General features: G+C 39.2%; 1 protein-coding gene across 3 annotated transcripts in view; it reads right to left on the bottom strand.

Moving 5' to 3' along the window:
- The window catches only part of PAIP1 (poly(A) binding protein interacting protein 1), a 28,271-nt gene extending 18,855 nt beyond the window's left edge, over positions 1 to 9,416 (bottom strand). The window contains exons 1-3 of one of the 3 annotated variants that reach the window (XM_081294616.1): positions 8,905 to 9,416; positions 8,164 to 8,333; positions 399 to 584 (exon numbers count right to left, since the gene is read on the bottom strand). In XM_081294616.1, the coding sequence (XP_081150742.1) occupies positions 399 to 584; positions 8,164 to 8,333; positions 8,905 to 9,172 (624 nt within the window). In that variant the 5' untranslated portion in view covers positions 9,173 to 9,416. The remainder of the gene's footprint in view (positions 1 to 398; positions 585 to 8,163; positions 8,334 to 8,904) is intronic. The other 2 variants (XM_081294617.1, XM_081294618.1) reach the window with 2 other exon arrangements.
- Positions 9,417 to 16,230: the final 6,814 nt, after the last annotated feature.

Here is a 16,230-nt window from a genome sequence, read left to right as displayed (position 1 = left end):
CATAATTTGACACTTAGGAAAAAAAATACATCTTTTTGTGTTAAGTTTCAGATCCTACAAAACAGAGTGGTGTGGGGAAGGTGATACTTATGTTGTTTTCCTCCTAAGTGCCCAAATCTTGTTCTACATACTACTTGTATGTATAGACCCTTTGTTACAGCTATGAATGTTGCCTGTACAGAGCTGTGGCTACCCAAGTGAGTTAGCAATCCAGCCTGGCTCTAGTCTTGGATCTCTAACTATAGGAATTCTATACAAGTTAGACTTCAAAAGTTTCCAAGAACCAGCAAATGTGGAGGCAAGTATACTTGAACCTAGTTTCTCTCAAGGAGTAGCCATTATCCTTGGGCTTGAAGGAAACTACCTGGAGGTCACCCTGTGGCCATCAGCAAACCTACCTGTTGGTAGATGAGTTCCACAAGTTCTTGCAAAGCATCATCTGTTGTAACCCAGCCATTCAGGGTCTCTGCAAACTGTTCAATTTCAGTTTCAAAACTGCCAGGCTGTTCTGTAAGATGATTCAAAAAATCCTGAACATATTCTGATAGAGTGGGATAATCCTCACAACCATCCTCGTAGGATTCCTACAAACCAAAATTAAAAAACACAAAACCAACATTTATTTATTTTTTTTTTTAAGAGAGAGTGAGAGAGGGTGGGGGGGGGCAGAGAGAGAGAGAGAGAGAGAGAGAGAGAGAGAGAGAATTTTAATATTTATTTTTTAGTTTTTGGCGGACACAACATCTTTGTTTGTATGTGGTGCTGAGGATCGAACCCGGGCCGCACGCATGCCAGGCGAGCGCGCTACCGCTTGAGCCACATCCCCAGCCCAAAACCAACATTTTAATCCCTGTAACTAAAACAAGTATGCAATGGCTTTGAGTTGGGGTATCTCTAGCATGGATTTTTGGTAAACATCCCTCACCTGATTTAAAAAAAAAAAAAAAAAAATTATTGTATTCTTAAGTCCACTGGGCTATCCTCCTTCTTTGCCCAACTTAAGTATTTTAACAATAGAAGGGCTCCATTTAGCTGGACAGGGAACCATCTTTTCTATCTTGGTAGGTTTACAAGATGGTTGACAAAGTTTGAACCAATTTCACTACAACAGCAATATAAAAATAGTGTCTATTTACCAATGAAATAAAGTTTAGAATTTGCTTGAAAATAAGAGGAAAAGGATGGAGCAGGGATATAGAAACATATGTAGCTTACTATTAAGGCCATGGAGATTCATTATACTATTTTCTATATTCTTGTAGATGAGATGTTTGATCGTATCTATATTGAAAAGAAAAAACCTAGTAAGGTTTGCACCTATCTATTAATCCCCAAAGACAGGAAAGTGCACATGCTAGCTTAAGTAAGTATAAGTTTCATCATGGTATGAAGGGCAGGAAACTTTTTGGCTGCTACAGCTAGGTTTCTAACTGATTTTGATAATAGCAATAGTGTCCACCTAAAATTTCCACCACTGGGAATACCACTTTGGAAGTTGCCAACATCATAATTAATGGCCATAGGGCTGAGCAGGTGAGTTCCACAAAAGTTATCAGGCCAGAATATTCCCACTCTCAATGCCTGGAATATCCTCCAAAGCATTTTAAAGTTTACTTAACAGTTATAGTCAAATAATAATATTCTTTAAAGAAATTCTTCTCTAGAAACTCAAATTAGAAACTATATGAAAAAAGATACAAAATACAGTACCTTTATAAAGGGGATTAAGTTTTAAAATTAGTGCATACATTAAAAAAAAAAAACAAAAAAAACACCCACACATGGTCAAAAATGCCCTAAGAAAAACTCTATGGTGGAAAGAGACTTAGTAAAGAGACTAACAGCTTTTCAATGCTTTTACAAAGATAAGTAAGGGATTTGCATGCAGTATCTGATTTAACCCTAGAAAATCAATAAGCATTACTATTCCTGCACAGAAAAAACAGGTGTCAGTTAAGTCTCTTTGGTTATTCATTCATTCATTCAAAATTGTATGAGGCTGAGCACCTACTAAGTGCCAAGGACTATTTTAAGAGCTGGGAATATGGCCATGACATAATGTCTCCCATCAATAAAAGCACACAAATCCCTTCTCTCATGATGGAAAACACATTCAGAAGCTGAAAAATATGGCCAGGCATTTAAACTGGGGGGGTGGGGGGGGGTGGAAATCAATCACACCAAATATTAGGAAAGACACCCTAAAGTGGCCACAGTAAGCATACGGGCACCAAAGAGGTGGTACTTGGATTGATATGTTTGAGAAATAGAGAGAATGGCTAAAACACAGACACCACTAAGGAGACTGAATCTAAAGACCATGCTAAAAACAGGGAAAGTTGGGAGGGTTTGAGTGAGGTAGAGCCACATACCAACAAGAAATTTGTGCATGGTCACAGTGCTAGTTAGAAGTACAAAATCTATACTTTTATTCTCTATACCACACTAAAAAATAACAAAGTCTTGGGCTGGGGCTGTAGTTCAGTGGCAGAGCACTTGCTCGCATATGTGAGGCACTGGGTTCAATCATCAGCACCACATAAAAAAATAAAATAAAGACATGCTGTCCATCTACAACTACAAAAAAATTTTTTTTAAATAATAAAGTCTTAAAACCCACTTTCACATTATTTGGAAGGATATTCATTGCTAAGAAATCCATCTAACAATCTATGAACAAGAAATTGGTCAACTACTTAAATATATCCATATAATGGACTATTATATAGCCATTTAAGAAAACAATATATACTTAAATGTATCAACATAGGAATATCTTCAAGATAGCATGTTAAATGAAAAGCAAGAATCCAATCATATTTCAGTATAACTTTCTTTCTTTTAAGATTTATTTGTATAGGCAGAGAATTTCTGAGAAGGAAAAAAAAAAACAATAATACTTAACTCTGGAGTGAAGAAATGTTCCCATTATAAATACTGAACTTTTATTATAAAGTAATGAAAGCAGTTAAGCACAAGAATGCACTAATATAGTTAATGGTAATTATGTACAATGTGTGAACTTTATAAGTAAAAACAAGTTTAAGTTTCCATATACAGTAGTTTTACAGACTTATAGTATCTTATAATTATTAATGATAATGAAGAAAAAAAAGCAAGTCTGCAGATCCTAGCTAAAGCTACTAATTTTCTGTTTCTATAAAATGACACTCATTGGGGTTAATGCAGTTTAACATTGACTTTTATAAAGTCAACAAACTCCTTTAAGAAAATTTGAAGTCCAATAAGTAAAAGAAAAGTAGAGTTGCTCTGAATATAACAGAACAGAGGATTGGATCCAAAACCTGCCACTGTAAGCAAAAAAAAAAAAAAAAAAAAAAGAAAGAAAGAAAGGAAGAAAGAAAGAGACATTATTCTGAACAGATAGGCATTCCAACATGTTCAAATACTGCATTAGTTCTCTAGTACCAGATTTTTCAAAGCACACACTTCAGTCTTCAATATTGAGCCAAATGACTTTTAAGCTCAGGAATATTTTCAAGCTCTATTTTTCTTAGAATTCTATGGAAGATATCAGAAGGGACATCAATTAAAAAATGCACCTTTCATGGTGTGCCCTTGGTATGCACTGTCAAGAGAAGAGACCATAATCCAAGAGAGTGAGACGGTGAACTACTTAGGTTAGCTGGATTGAACTGGGGCAAGAGTGAGGGAAAGAGGTGAGTTAATATACCATCAAGTTTCTTGACCTCAGCTAGTTGGAAAGATCTGCAAAAGATTAACTGTTAATTATACTTGAGTTTGTGAAATCCTCATGAAGTCAAACGATTGGAAACAAGTCTAGAGTTCAGATGAAGAATTCGATTTTAAGATTATTAGCATATAGAAAGGTGATGGTCAGACTCTAGGAATAGGCAGGATTTGTAAGAGAGATAATAAAATGGGAAAATGACAGGACCTCCAAGACTGCTATCTGAGAGAGAAGTTGGAGGGAACTGCCACAGAAATCAGAGGAGGAGGTAAGTGAGGAATGGTGATGTTCGTAACATTAAATGCTACTGAATAAATTCGTAGTTTGAAATCTGTGAGAGAATAATAGTTGAAATATCTTGGGAATGAAGAGTCACACAAACAAACAAAAAAACCCACCCAGAAAATAGTACCTTAAATATTTAGTTTTTATAACATTATAAAAGGAACTTTTGAAAGACTAGTTTAAAAAAAACCACTGACACCTAGCATAGGACCTGGCACACTAGGAATTTTAAACTGAACAGATCATACTGTGTTCATGGGTCTTATTGTATTCAAGGTCTAAGATGAGGATTAAAATGACAATTGACAAAAAAAAAAAAAATCAGAAGAGCATCATTAACTGTTGCAAAAAATAGTAGCAATATACCTAGGAGGATCAAATTGCAGATGTTTGCACAGTCAGTGAGAAGTACAGTAGTGTCTAGAGTGAGTACTTCTAGAAAATGTTACTAAAAGAAAGGAAAAAGGTGGACAGTAGCTTGAAGAAGCCTACCCTTAATTAAAAAAAAAAAAAAGAGAGAGAGAGAGAGAGAGGGAAACGTAAATGCTTTATGAATTCCCATGGGGAATTTCTGGCACTGGTTAGTAAACCATGATCAAATATTCAAAGCATACTGGTTTGAGAAGAAGCAACAACCAGGAATAGATGGATACAGCAACTCAATGTAATAGAAGACAGGAAATTCTAGTAGGAGAATCAGAAGGAGGACTAAAGAAAACAGTTTAGGAAAACTTTAAAAACACAGCAAACAAATACCATAAAGTCTGTTAGAAAAAGAACGTACTCTTAAGAGAGACCTGGCTAGGAATACTAGACAATACATTTCAATGAATACGACAAAAACAGACTCAAGAACTTTCTAGAAACTGAGGCAGACCACTAGAAAAGAGGCTCTGGGAAGACTGGATTTTTTTATCTGTTTTGTTTGCTGCTGTATAGGCAGTGCTTGACTCATAAGTACTTAACTACTTGAATGAGTGAGCCAATGTAGCTACATTTGAATTATATAAGGAAAACCTTCCCTCACAACAAGATCTTAACAGTAACGGGGAAAAACAAGGATTCTGGTGTGACAAATAAATTGAGAAATACTTTTAGCTTTAACCAAAGGTAGTCATTAGAGTAAATCTGTAAGGCTAGAGAATATACCAGAGCAAGGTAGCAAGCCCAAAGTCTATGGAATCTGCATGGGTTAAAAATGAATGAAGTAAGCCCGGAGCCATGGAACCCGCCTGTAATCCCAGCTGCTTGGGAGGCTGAGGCAGGAGGCTCAAGAGTTCAAAACCAGCCTCAGCAAAAGTGAGGCACTAAGCATAAGCAACTCAGTGAGGCCTGTCTCTAAATAAAATACAAAATAGGGGTGGGGATGTGGCTCAGTGGTCAAGTACACTTGTGTTCAATCCCCAATAACCCCACCCCCCCAAAAAAAATAGAAAAAGAAACAAATGAAGTAAGCCAGGAAGCAAATTATGCCTCTATTCTGGTACAGCCAATTTTTGCTCTATCAGAATGCTAGTTGTCTTTGGCCAGATCTTATGATTCCAAAAGAAATCAGAAAAATTCAAATTTGCAACAGCTAATTTAAATGTGAAGAACTAATTAAAACAACTTTCAATTTTTTTTCTTTTTTTTAAATCACACACCAAGGGCCAAAGAAGATACACCTGTAGACTAACAGTCTTCCAGTTCACAACATGTTCTGGTAAACTGAGCATAGAAGGTGCTTATCTACTAAGGAAATAGCAAAGAATACCTAAAAGATGACAGTGACTCAAGATAAGTGGACTAACATAATACTCTGCTCTACAGCCCAGGAGTCATTTGAACTATGTGTAGTACTGTGAAAAAAATCGTTCCTGGGGCTGGAGTTGTGGCTCAGCTGTAGAGCACTCGCCTAACAAGTGTGAGGCCCGGTTCAATCCTCAGAACGACATAAAAATAAATAAAATAAAGGTATTAAAAACAAAACAAAACCTTTCCCTTCTATATCATAAAACAGTCCAAGTCAATATGGAAGAAAACAAATGGGGAACTGTTTGAGTGGCTACTAGAAGAAAAACATCCTTAAGAGTCTATTCAACTACTCAAAATTTCCCCATCATTCTTTTATTCTCTGAGCTAAATACAACTTTCTTGCAAGAACCCTAGCTGTTCTCATTTCTATTTTACATAAAAGATGGCTTTTTTCACCCCAAATCAATTGTTTTTCATTTTATGTCTACAATTTCTCCTAATTCCAAAGGTTTTCCTATACAGTGTAAGAGTTTCTATGAAGTACACCTGTTCCCATTAATAACAGTCAAAAGAAAAAAGGTTACAAAAAAGATGTGCCATCATTAGTTATAAGAAAAACACACACTGAAACCACAACTAGATACTACATACCTATCAGAATGGCTCAACAGAATATACCAAGTGCTGACCAGAAGTGGAGCAACTAGAAATCATGCTGCTCATTGTACAGTGAAATGATCTCTTTGGAAAACCATTTATCAGTCTCTACTAAAGCTGGCTACTCTTAAGTCCTAGCAGTTCTATTCCTTGGTATATACTAAGCAAAATAAAGGCATACAACCACCAAAACACGGACAGAAATAGCAATCCTATTTATGAATAGGATTAGCCCCAAAGTAGAAGAATGTCCATCAACAGACAAATGGAACCTCCATATGGTCATGCAATAGAATTCTGAGAATCACTTCAAATTATAACATGATTTGAGGTTGAGGTTGTGGCTCAGCGGTAGAGCGCTCGCCTTGCACGTGCGAGGTCCTAGGTTTGATCCTAAGCACCACATAAAAATAAATAAAATAAAGGTATTGGGTCCAACTACCACTAAAAAATAAAATAAAAAAATTATAGCATGATTTAATTCTGGTGTAGATGGAAAGTAAAAAGCAATATATTCTGTACATCCTTATTTATATAAACTTTGAAAACAGGCAAAACTATTTAAAATCAAAATAATAAAGTTTTTAGGATGTTGATAACATTCCATTTCTTAGAGAGAGAGAGTTTTTTTTTAAATAATTATTTTCTAGTTTTCGGCAGACACAACATCTTTGAATGTGGTGCTGAGGATCGAACCCGGGCCGCACGCATGCCAGGCGAGCGCGCTACCGCTTGAGCCACATCCCCAGCCAACATTCCATTTCTTGACTAGGAAACTAGTTAAGGCTGTGAAGCTTTGAGATGATCCCTGTATCCCTTATGATATACTTCAATAAAACTAAAGTATTATCAATCATATTTTCCATGATTCCCTCCCCCACTTTCCTACAATCAACCACTGTGCATTTACTCATCTGGGCTTACCTAGCACAACAAATTCCTTTCTATATATCCCAACTGTGCTTTGTGCTGCTAAGAAAAATATGAGCCACTTTAAGAATTGTTATATTGTTGGGGCTGGGGTTGGGGCTCAGTGATATAGTGCTTGCCTCAAATTTTACTGGGTTTGATTCTCAGCACCATATAAAAATAAATAAAGGTATTGTGTCCATCTATAACTAAAAAAAAGAATTGTTATATTGTTGACAATATAAAACTGAAAGTTTAAAAATTCTCCATACCTATGTAAACATTTTATCCACACCCCTTATAACATCTCTACATATGATAAGTAACTAGCACCAGAAATACTATTTTAACATATGGCCTAACAATTAGAAATAAGAGCCCAGATAAATATTTCTCAACATTCAACAAAACTACCTCATGATTAGTTTACAGCAAAACCAGTTTAATTTACCGGAAAGCTCACAATGAATATTTACTTACCTTGCTATAAATCAAACTAAAAATCAGGCTTGCTTGGCCACTACCTAAGGCTGTTTCTAAAGTCTAGAAATAGGTTTTAGTTTTCAAATTGAAAATGTCCTTGATATAATGATCATTAGTTTATGGATACTCCATAGATGCTGAGAGCAGTGAACCAGATAGACAAAAATTCCTACTCAAGCTTACACTCTAATGCCTTGAAGGTAACTATAAAATATATTCTTCAACTAGTTATTCCCTCATGAAACGATTCATGAATTCAATGAATTCATAACAAAATGTTTTTATGTAGAGTTTAGAAAGCACCAGCATATTCTGATTAATGAAGTAATAATCACATTATTCCAGTAGTATTAACCCAGAGTTGTAGGAACGGGTGTACTCACTGTATAATTAGAAGAATAACCTGATGGGTAAAATTCAGGGGCGTTCGCAGACAGTTTAGACATTAATACGGGAGCCACTACCACCTGGGGTTTAGCCATTGCTGACTCTGAGTTCTGCTGTGGGATTTTATCCTGTGAACTAGGTGGAGCTCTCAGGGGCCTTGTTTGTTCTGAGAAAGAAAAGGGGGGAAAAACGGTGTTAGAAGCATTCATTCCTTTGTATAACAACTTGGTACTAAAAAAACCATCTAAGAAAGCACCAAGTTTTAAGAGTTAAACACAAAATTGAAGATGATCACCAAGATATGTACAGAGAGCCTGCAAAAAGGAACAATAGACTTGCTTTAGCTCATTTATAAACATACCTGCCTCCCAAATGAACGCTTGAGAGCTTTTCTTTTCCCCTCCCTTTTTCAAGGAGTTGGTTAAAAATGGGGGTGGTTGCTTGCCCCAGCCCCGCTTTCTAGGGCTGGGGAGGCGATTTTTACTTCCTCCCGGGACGCCAGAACTCGGAGACCGCGCACCCGGCCCCTCCCCCCAGCCAGGGCGCACAAAGGATTCCAGCAGCCACCTTCCAAACCCGGTTCTGGGCCCCTTCCTACACCGTAACCAGCGGGCCCCTCCGGAAATGCTTTCGGGGAACCGGGGAACGGAGGACGTGACGCGCCGGGCCTCGGCACACACGGGGAGCCGTGGGGAAGCGTTGGCCCGGAAGACAGGGTGCCTAGAGCTGCTCCGTACCTGGGAGCACCCCGGGCCGAGGAGGCCGCTGGGAGCCTGCGGGGGCCTCGCTCTGGGCCCCTGGCGGCGGGGCCGTCCTGGGCTGGCGCAGCGGCGGCGGCTGCAGGAAGCCCGGGGCTTTGGGCTGCGGCGGCGGCTGGTGCCGCGACCGCTCCGCAGGCCCCGCTCCGTTCGGGAACCCGCCGCCCTCAGGCCCGCCCCCTCCGCGGCCCAGGCCCCGGCTCCGGCCCCGACCAGCACCTGGAGCCCGATCGAAACCGTCCGACATGCTCCTCCTCCTCCTCCGGGGGCCGCTGCACTCCGGATAGGATGCGGGGGGAGGCGCCGCGGGCCGGCTCTCGCCGCTGCGCCTCACTCAGGCCTCATGGAAGAACTGGGCGGCGGGCCCGGCTCCTCCGCGCTTCGGGCGGAGCGGACCGCAGGCTGAGCCCCGGCCGAACCCGCCGCTCCACAGCACCCGCCCCCCTCGGCTACCCTCCGCTCTACGATTCTCCCCCAAACCCCAGCACCCCGCCCCCGACGCGGCGGGGGCCAAGACGGGTCACAGCGGCCCCCCGCGGCCCGGAGGCCCTGGGCACGCCCGCCCGCCTGCTGCGGCTCCTCCTGTCGGCGGATGGCGGGCATCCACGGCCCATCAGGCCGCCCGGCGGGCGGCGTCTCGACCACGGGCTGGCGTGCCCGCGACCAGGCTCGGGCTCGGGCTCGGGCTCGGGCGTCGGCTCCCGGGGCCAGGCTGGGGGAAAGTGGGGAACGCTCACCCAGGCGGGCCCACAACTCGGTAGTTCTCAGGAGAGCAGTGCGAGACTGACGGTTGATACCAGGAAAATAAAAATACAGGGGGAGGGGGCGTGGACCCGGCGGCAGGGTTCGCGGATGCGCGCCTCGGTGGGCGCGCAGGTGTGCTCGATGGCAGGCTCCAGCCAAGCCCGAGAACTAGTGGGGAAAGGGGTCCTAGAAGAAGCTCTGCCACCTGCTCCGTTAGCTGCGGGGAGGGGAGCAAACACAATCAAACACGCCCTCCCACTTGGATTAACTGTAGGTGTGTATCCGAGTAGGTGACACCTACTGTGACCAAGCTTCGATCTATTCCCTTTTCCCTTACCCTTGAGAAATTTTAAGAATGCACTATTTTCACTGTAAGAGCACTCTTTTTCATCTTCTACCAGTGCTGTCCAATAAAAATATGCAAGTCACAAATGCTAAGCCACTTATGTAATTATCAATATTGTAGAAGCCACATTAAACAAGTAAAAAGAAACCAGTGAAATTAGTTTTAATGTAGTTTATTTAGCCCAATAGTCCAGAATGGTATTATTTCAGCATGTAATTAATGTAAAAATGTGAATGAGATATTTTGCATGTTATTCAAAATTCAGTTTGCATTTTACACATAAGGCATATCTTATTTTGGATTAGACACATTCAGAGTGTTCAAGAGCCTCATGTGGCTAGTGACTACAGCACTTTGCACAACACAGTTCTAGTAATTATGTGTGAGTTATATTTGTCAGGTCTGATGGCACTATTGCCAGATGAAGAATAAATGCAAGAAAAGAAAAGGAGGAAAAACATTCACTGTTGGATTGAACCATCTCCACAAATTCTGACTTTAGTCCTGTGATTTAAGCAGAACTTAATTTTTAAAATGTTTTTCATGATCAGAATCATTTCAATTAGGGTCAGAAACTTTTTAACCATGTTCTCTTCTCACTTGTAAAACATTAATGTCTTCACCTAAATGAGAAGAATGGCTTTGATTCAAGGCAAACCATGAATCAGTGATTCATGCTGCATGTTAGATAAGATTACAATTTTTGTTTAAAGATAGAGGAAAGAGAGAGAGAGAGAATTTTTTAATATTTATTTTTTAGTTTTCGGCGGACACAACGTCTTTGTATGTGGTGTTGAGGATTGAACCCAGGCCGCACATATGCCAGGCGAGCGGGCTACCGCTTGAGCCACATTCCCAGCCCAAGATTACAATTTAAAAATTAGGTTAGGTAGGTGATGCTCTTAACATCTTAAAAACATGGTTGTATATGGCCATCAGTCCTTTCTTGTCTGGACTTCTGTATTATTACATAGAGAGGACCCATAAACTATACTCAAAAACTGAAAATTAGTTATCCTGGATGTTCCACTGAAGTAGATGTCCCAATTCTGTCCTAGGTTTTTGTTTGTACTCACACCTTTTTGTTTCCCCTCAAAACATTGATGGTGGATAGCACCATTTCTAACATCCAGGACTTCCCTATGTGAGCATAAGAATATTTTGCATTTATGGGGGTGTCAGTGTATCTTTATATCCTCCTTTTGTTAAATAAATCGGATAATTCAGAGATATCCTTCTCCTCCTTATTTGTTATATGTAACTTTTAGCCCTATTATAATGTGTGAAACTGGGACTTGGGGATAACACGAATGGATTTAGCATTGTGATGATAACAACTAGTATTTACTGAGTACTTCATTATGTGTCAGCCACTGTTTCAAGAGTTTTACCTTTATCATTTTATGTAATCCTCATACCCTGTGAAGCAGATATTCTAATATCTTTTTTTTTTAACAGAAAAGTTATCATGATATCACAAGGGCTCACATCCATCTGGGGACTGTTGTGCAACTGGCAGATACTAGGTATTGCAGAATGGCAAGAGGCCACACATACACAGACACATGAAAATATGGGTGCCATATGGGACTCCCTAAAGAGAATCATCAAAAACAGCTCCACATTCATACCTTTTTTATTAATTTATGGTGAAAGGAATGTAGGAGGACTAACTTCAGAGAGGATGGAAAATGTGTTGTAATACAGGAAAGGAACCTGCTGTGAAACACGACAAAAATGTATTTCCCTAAACTAGGCTTGAAAAACATTCTCCAGGAAGACTTCCTCAAGCTGCCTAATCTTAGATTCCTTCCCTTGTGCTAGTTGTACCCTTGGAAAACTCTGTTTGGGCCACCTACCATGCCAGATTGTTAGTATTTGGTTTAACTGTCTTCTGTAATAAATCAGCTTTCTGAGGGCAGAGGATACCTTTTTCATCTCTATACCTTTAGGTCCTAGCCCAGTAATTGGTCTATCTGTAATAACAGAACTCACTTCTCCTTGGTTCACCAGTATAGTGACAATAAAAAAGACTGGTTTTCAAAATTCATTGACTTCAGTTTCATTATTGGACCTTATGGGAGTAGACAATGCAGTCTTCAAGTCCAGCTAAAAGAAATTTTTCACAATCACGATGGAAGGAATATTTGCAAACCACATATCCAACAAAAGACATGTTATCTAGAGTACATAAAGAACTCTGAAAACTCAACTGTAAAGTACAATCCAGTTAGAAAATGGGGAAAATATATTCATGGGTATTTCAATAAAAAGAATATACAAAGACATTTAAACTCATGAAAAAAATGTTCAATATAATTATCCATTAGATAAAATTAAAACCCAAAGACATTTCGTTACCTGCTTACCAGAATGGCTAAACTAAAAAATAATGTAAGAATGTAAGAATGCTTGTAAAGATAAAAAATAGTTAAGAAAGTGAGGCATTTATATATTGCTGGTAGAAATATATAATGGTGTAGTCACACTAGGAAACCGTTTGAAGGTTTCTAAAAATAACATAACTATCATACAACTCAGCAAGTGCACTCCTAGGCATTTATCCCAGAGAAATGAAGATTTATGTTCACACAAAAACGTTCATTCAAATGTTTATAGCATCTTTATTAATAATAGCCCCAAACTGGAAACAACCCAGATGTTCTTCAGTGAATTAATATGCTGTGGTACTTTCATTTTCACCTCCAAAATACTACTCAGCAAGAAAAAGGAACAACTATCAGTACAACAACTTTGATCTCAAAGGAATTATACAGAATGAAAAAAGCCAATCTCAAAGAAATATTGTTGTACAATACCAACTATATGGCCTTAAAATGACAAAATGATAAAGATGCAGAACAGGTTGCCATGATCAGAGAGGGGATAGGTTTTGGAGGGGAATAGATATGGTCATTAAAATAATAGGAATCCTTATGATTAAACTATTCTGTTCTTTTTAATGTGATAGTGGTCACATAAATATGCACATGTGACAAAATTACATAGATCCTAAATATACATGCATAGGAGTGCATATAAGACTAAGGTAGGTGGATTTTGTTATTGTCGATTTCCTGGATGTGATAGTCATGCAAAATGTTACCACTGGGAGAAACTAGGTGAGGGGTGCACAAGATTTCTCTATCATCTCTTCCAAATACATGTAAATCTACAATTTTCTTTAAATAAAATGTTGATAAATCTACTGCATATAAATAAAACTTATATCATCTTATTCTATCACTCCTAAAATCTCCCTAGCTAATTCAGTTCACTCCTCCCACTCAAATCATCATGGTAACTTATATACCATTATGAATGAGTGGAGGCATCATTAAGAGAGAAAAATTAGCTGATGTGTTTGTTCTTATGGTTCTCATCTGTGTAAATTATCTTCCTCTTTTAATTTCTTGAGCCTCTCATGAAATGTAATCCCAGCTGGTTGGCACTTGAGACTCCCATCTGGAGCAGGGCTCCAAGCTATCACAGAGTCTCAGATAGCCAGGAATGCTGCTTGAGATGTCCCTAATACCTAGTGACACTTGTTTAACGTTGATCTCTCAGCTGAATTTTAAACTCTGTGAAGATAGGAGTCCATTCATTCAGATGTTCTCCATTCGGCAAATAATGATTGCATGTCTACTTTTATGCTGAGGATATGCAGGAGTGTGAGATTAGGTGAGATATGATACTAGAAGTGGGAAGGCTCATTTGGTGGCTGTTGCAGAAGTGCTAGGTAGAAGATGCTACTAAAGTGGTAGTGGAACTCCCCCAAATTCAGTAAATATTTAGGACGAACTTAACAGAATGTATGTGAAAGATTAATGAGAGGCTGGAGATAAGGCTGACTCCCAGAATTCTGGCTTGGTGCTTCAGCAGAAGTAGGATACCAGAAGAGAGCAGGTTCAAGAAAACAGGAACTCTAATTCCATTTTGGACATTTCATTGGACACCTGGAGCATCCAAGCAGAATTGTTCAGTGGACAGTTAAGGTTATGATATTAGAACTCAGAACTGAGTGTTGCCTGCGTTAGGAATTTGATGGCTAAAACCAACGGAAGAAATGGGTGTCTTAGAAAAATTATATAGTGGCAGAAGGAAAGAGATAACACCAAATCTAATGACAGGCTTGAAGGACAGAAATCTGTTTTCTTTGTTTACATACAACTAAAACTGAGAAAAGCCAGTAAACACACACACACACACACACACACACACACACACACACACAAAGCTGAAAAGAGAGAGACAAGAGTGTCAAATGTTGCAGAGGTATCAAATAATAGGATTCTAAAGAGTCCATGAAAGTGCACTCTTCCCTGAGATTGAGCGCTGCAGTCCCTGCATCAGGTGTTTCCTATCTGAGGTAACTAAACAACTGGATAAACCACCACCTCTGAAATCTAGTGCACATGCACTAAGCAATCTTCTCATTATAATTTTACTATCTGTCCAAATTTGCATATTTAGAGGAACATAACAAAAATAATAGCTAATATTTAGCACTTAGATTCCAAGTACACACTTCACATGAATTCTCATTTAATTATCTAAACTTCAAAACAATTCTATAATGTAGATAGTATTACTTATCCCACTTTATATATAAAAACACTGAGGTTCAAACAGGTTAATTAACTTGCTTAAGATCACATAGTTAGTGAGCAGCCCAGTTCTCAGCCCAGAGTTCACAAGCTCTTTTTGCCTCTAGAATAACAGATCACACTGATGCAAACATTCCATTCTCTTTGAGTTATATTTCTCACTATAAACTAATAAATAGGCATTCCAATGATATTAGCAATAGGAATAACAGATTCGTGAGTGATTCAGTTGCAAGCAATTGTCAGTATTAAGAAATGAAGATAATAAGTGTAGATAGCTTTCTATAAGCTTGACTGAAACAATGGGAGGAATAGTTATAGTATGAGTTTTCAAAACAAGTGTACGGAAGAAGTTTTTTTCTTTGCTATTAGAAAAAAAATTTTTAAAGGATGGCATAAACATCAGTATGTCAGCTAAAGACAATGAGGCAAAGGAATGCACCTGGGAAAAGGATAAACATTGAGGGAATAAAGTATTAGAGGGTGGTGGCAGATCACAAATTCAAAGAACACACATCAGGAATAACTGGCTGGAGAAAAAGTTTTTTCACTAGAAAGGGAAACAGATGCAGGACGGGAGAACACTGGAAATTTTAGAAAGATGGTCTCCACATCCTCAGTAAAAAATAAGGAAATGTCAGCTTGAGGAAATTGACAAGGGTTGTAAAAGCTGCTCTGGGAGAGAAAGCTGAGTAGAAAGCGGATTGGTCATAGGAGATCTGCAGGGTGGTACAGAGGCCCAGGTGAGGGTGGATACTAGCCATTCATAGAACAACAATTTCATGACAACCTGATGTAGGAACTGAGAAGCCTATTAGTGGGAATGTGATTTCATTATGTTGAGATAGAAGGATAAAAACAGAAGAGGCCGAGAAATTGTTCATGGTTGAGGCTACATAGAGAAGGTTGAAAGGGGAAGACAGGTGATGAAGGAAAAAGGGGATCAAGAGTCAGAAATAAGGGGCTGAGGTTGTGGCTCAGTGGTAGAGCACTTGCCTAGCATGTTTGAGGCACTGGGTTCGATTCTCAGCACCACATATAAATTAATAAATAAATAAAGGTCCACCAACAACTAAAAAAAAAAGTCAGAAATTTAAAAAAATTGGAAATAAATCTCATGCTCTGACCATCAGATGGTCAGAGCATGAGATGAAGGAGTTGCAAATTTTAGAGTTCTAAGCAAATAATGCAATATCCTGGTAATTGCGCAATTCAACTAATTGGACTGAGTGTTTGCTGTCCGGCAGTGAGGTAATGTCACAGCTGGAAATATTCATTAATCAGATGGTGTGCCAAGTCCAAGTTTGGCACTGAAGAGACAGGAATGTCAATGTTTCATATATCAAGCAAGACTTCTTTTGCCCTGGCATGTTCTGTTTCTCTATCTCCTTGACTCAGTCTATTCACTGATCTTTTTGTTGGCACACAGTCATTGGCTTAGATCTTCCTTTCTAATTCCTTTAACTCCTACAGAGTGCTCACATTTTTTTTTTTCTTTCTCTTAACAAGTATTTGTTGACTGCTTGATAAAAGCCAGACATTCTGTTAGGTGTTGATGACCTGTCAATGAGTAAAACAAAATACCAGTCCTCAAGGAGCTTACACTTA

This window comes from Spermophilus citellus (genome assembly GCF_964194105.1).
Source record: "Spermophilus citellus genome assembly, chromosome: 1".
In the NCBI taxonomy this organism is placed as follows: Eukaryota; Metazoa; Chordata; class Mammalia; order Rodentia; family Sciuridae; genus Spermophilus; species Spermophilus citellus.
The sequence above is the reverse complement of the archived record's forward strand: the minus strand, read 5'-3'. Positions and strand labels throughout refer to the sequence as shown.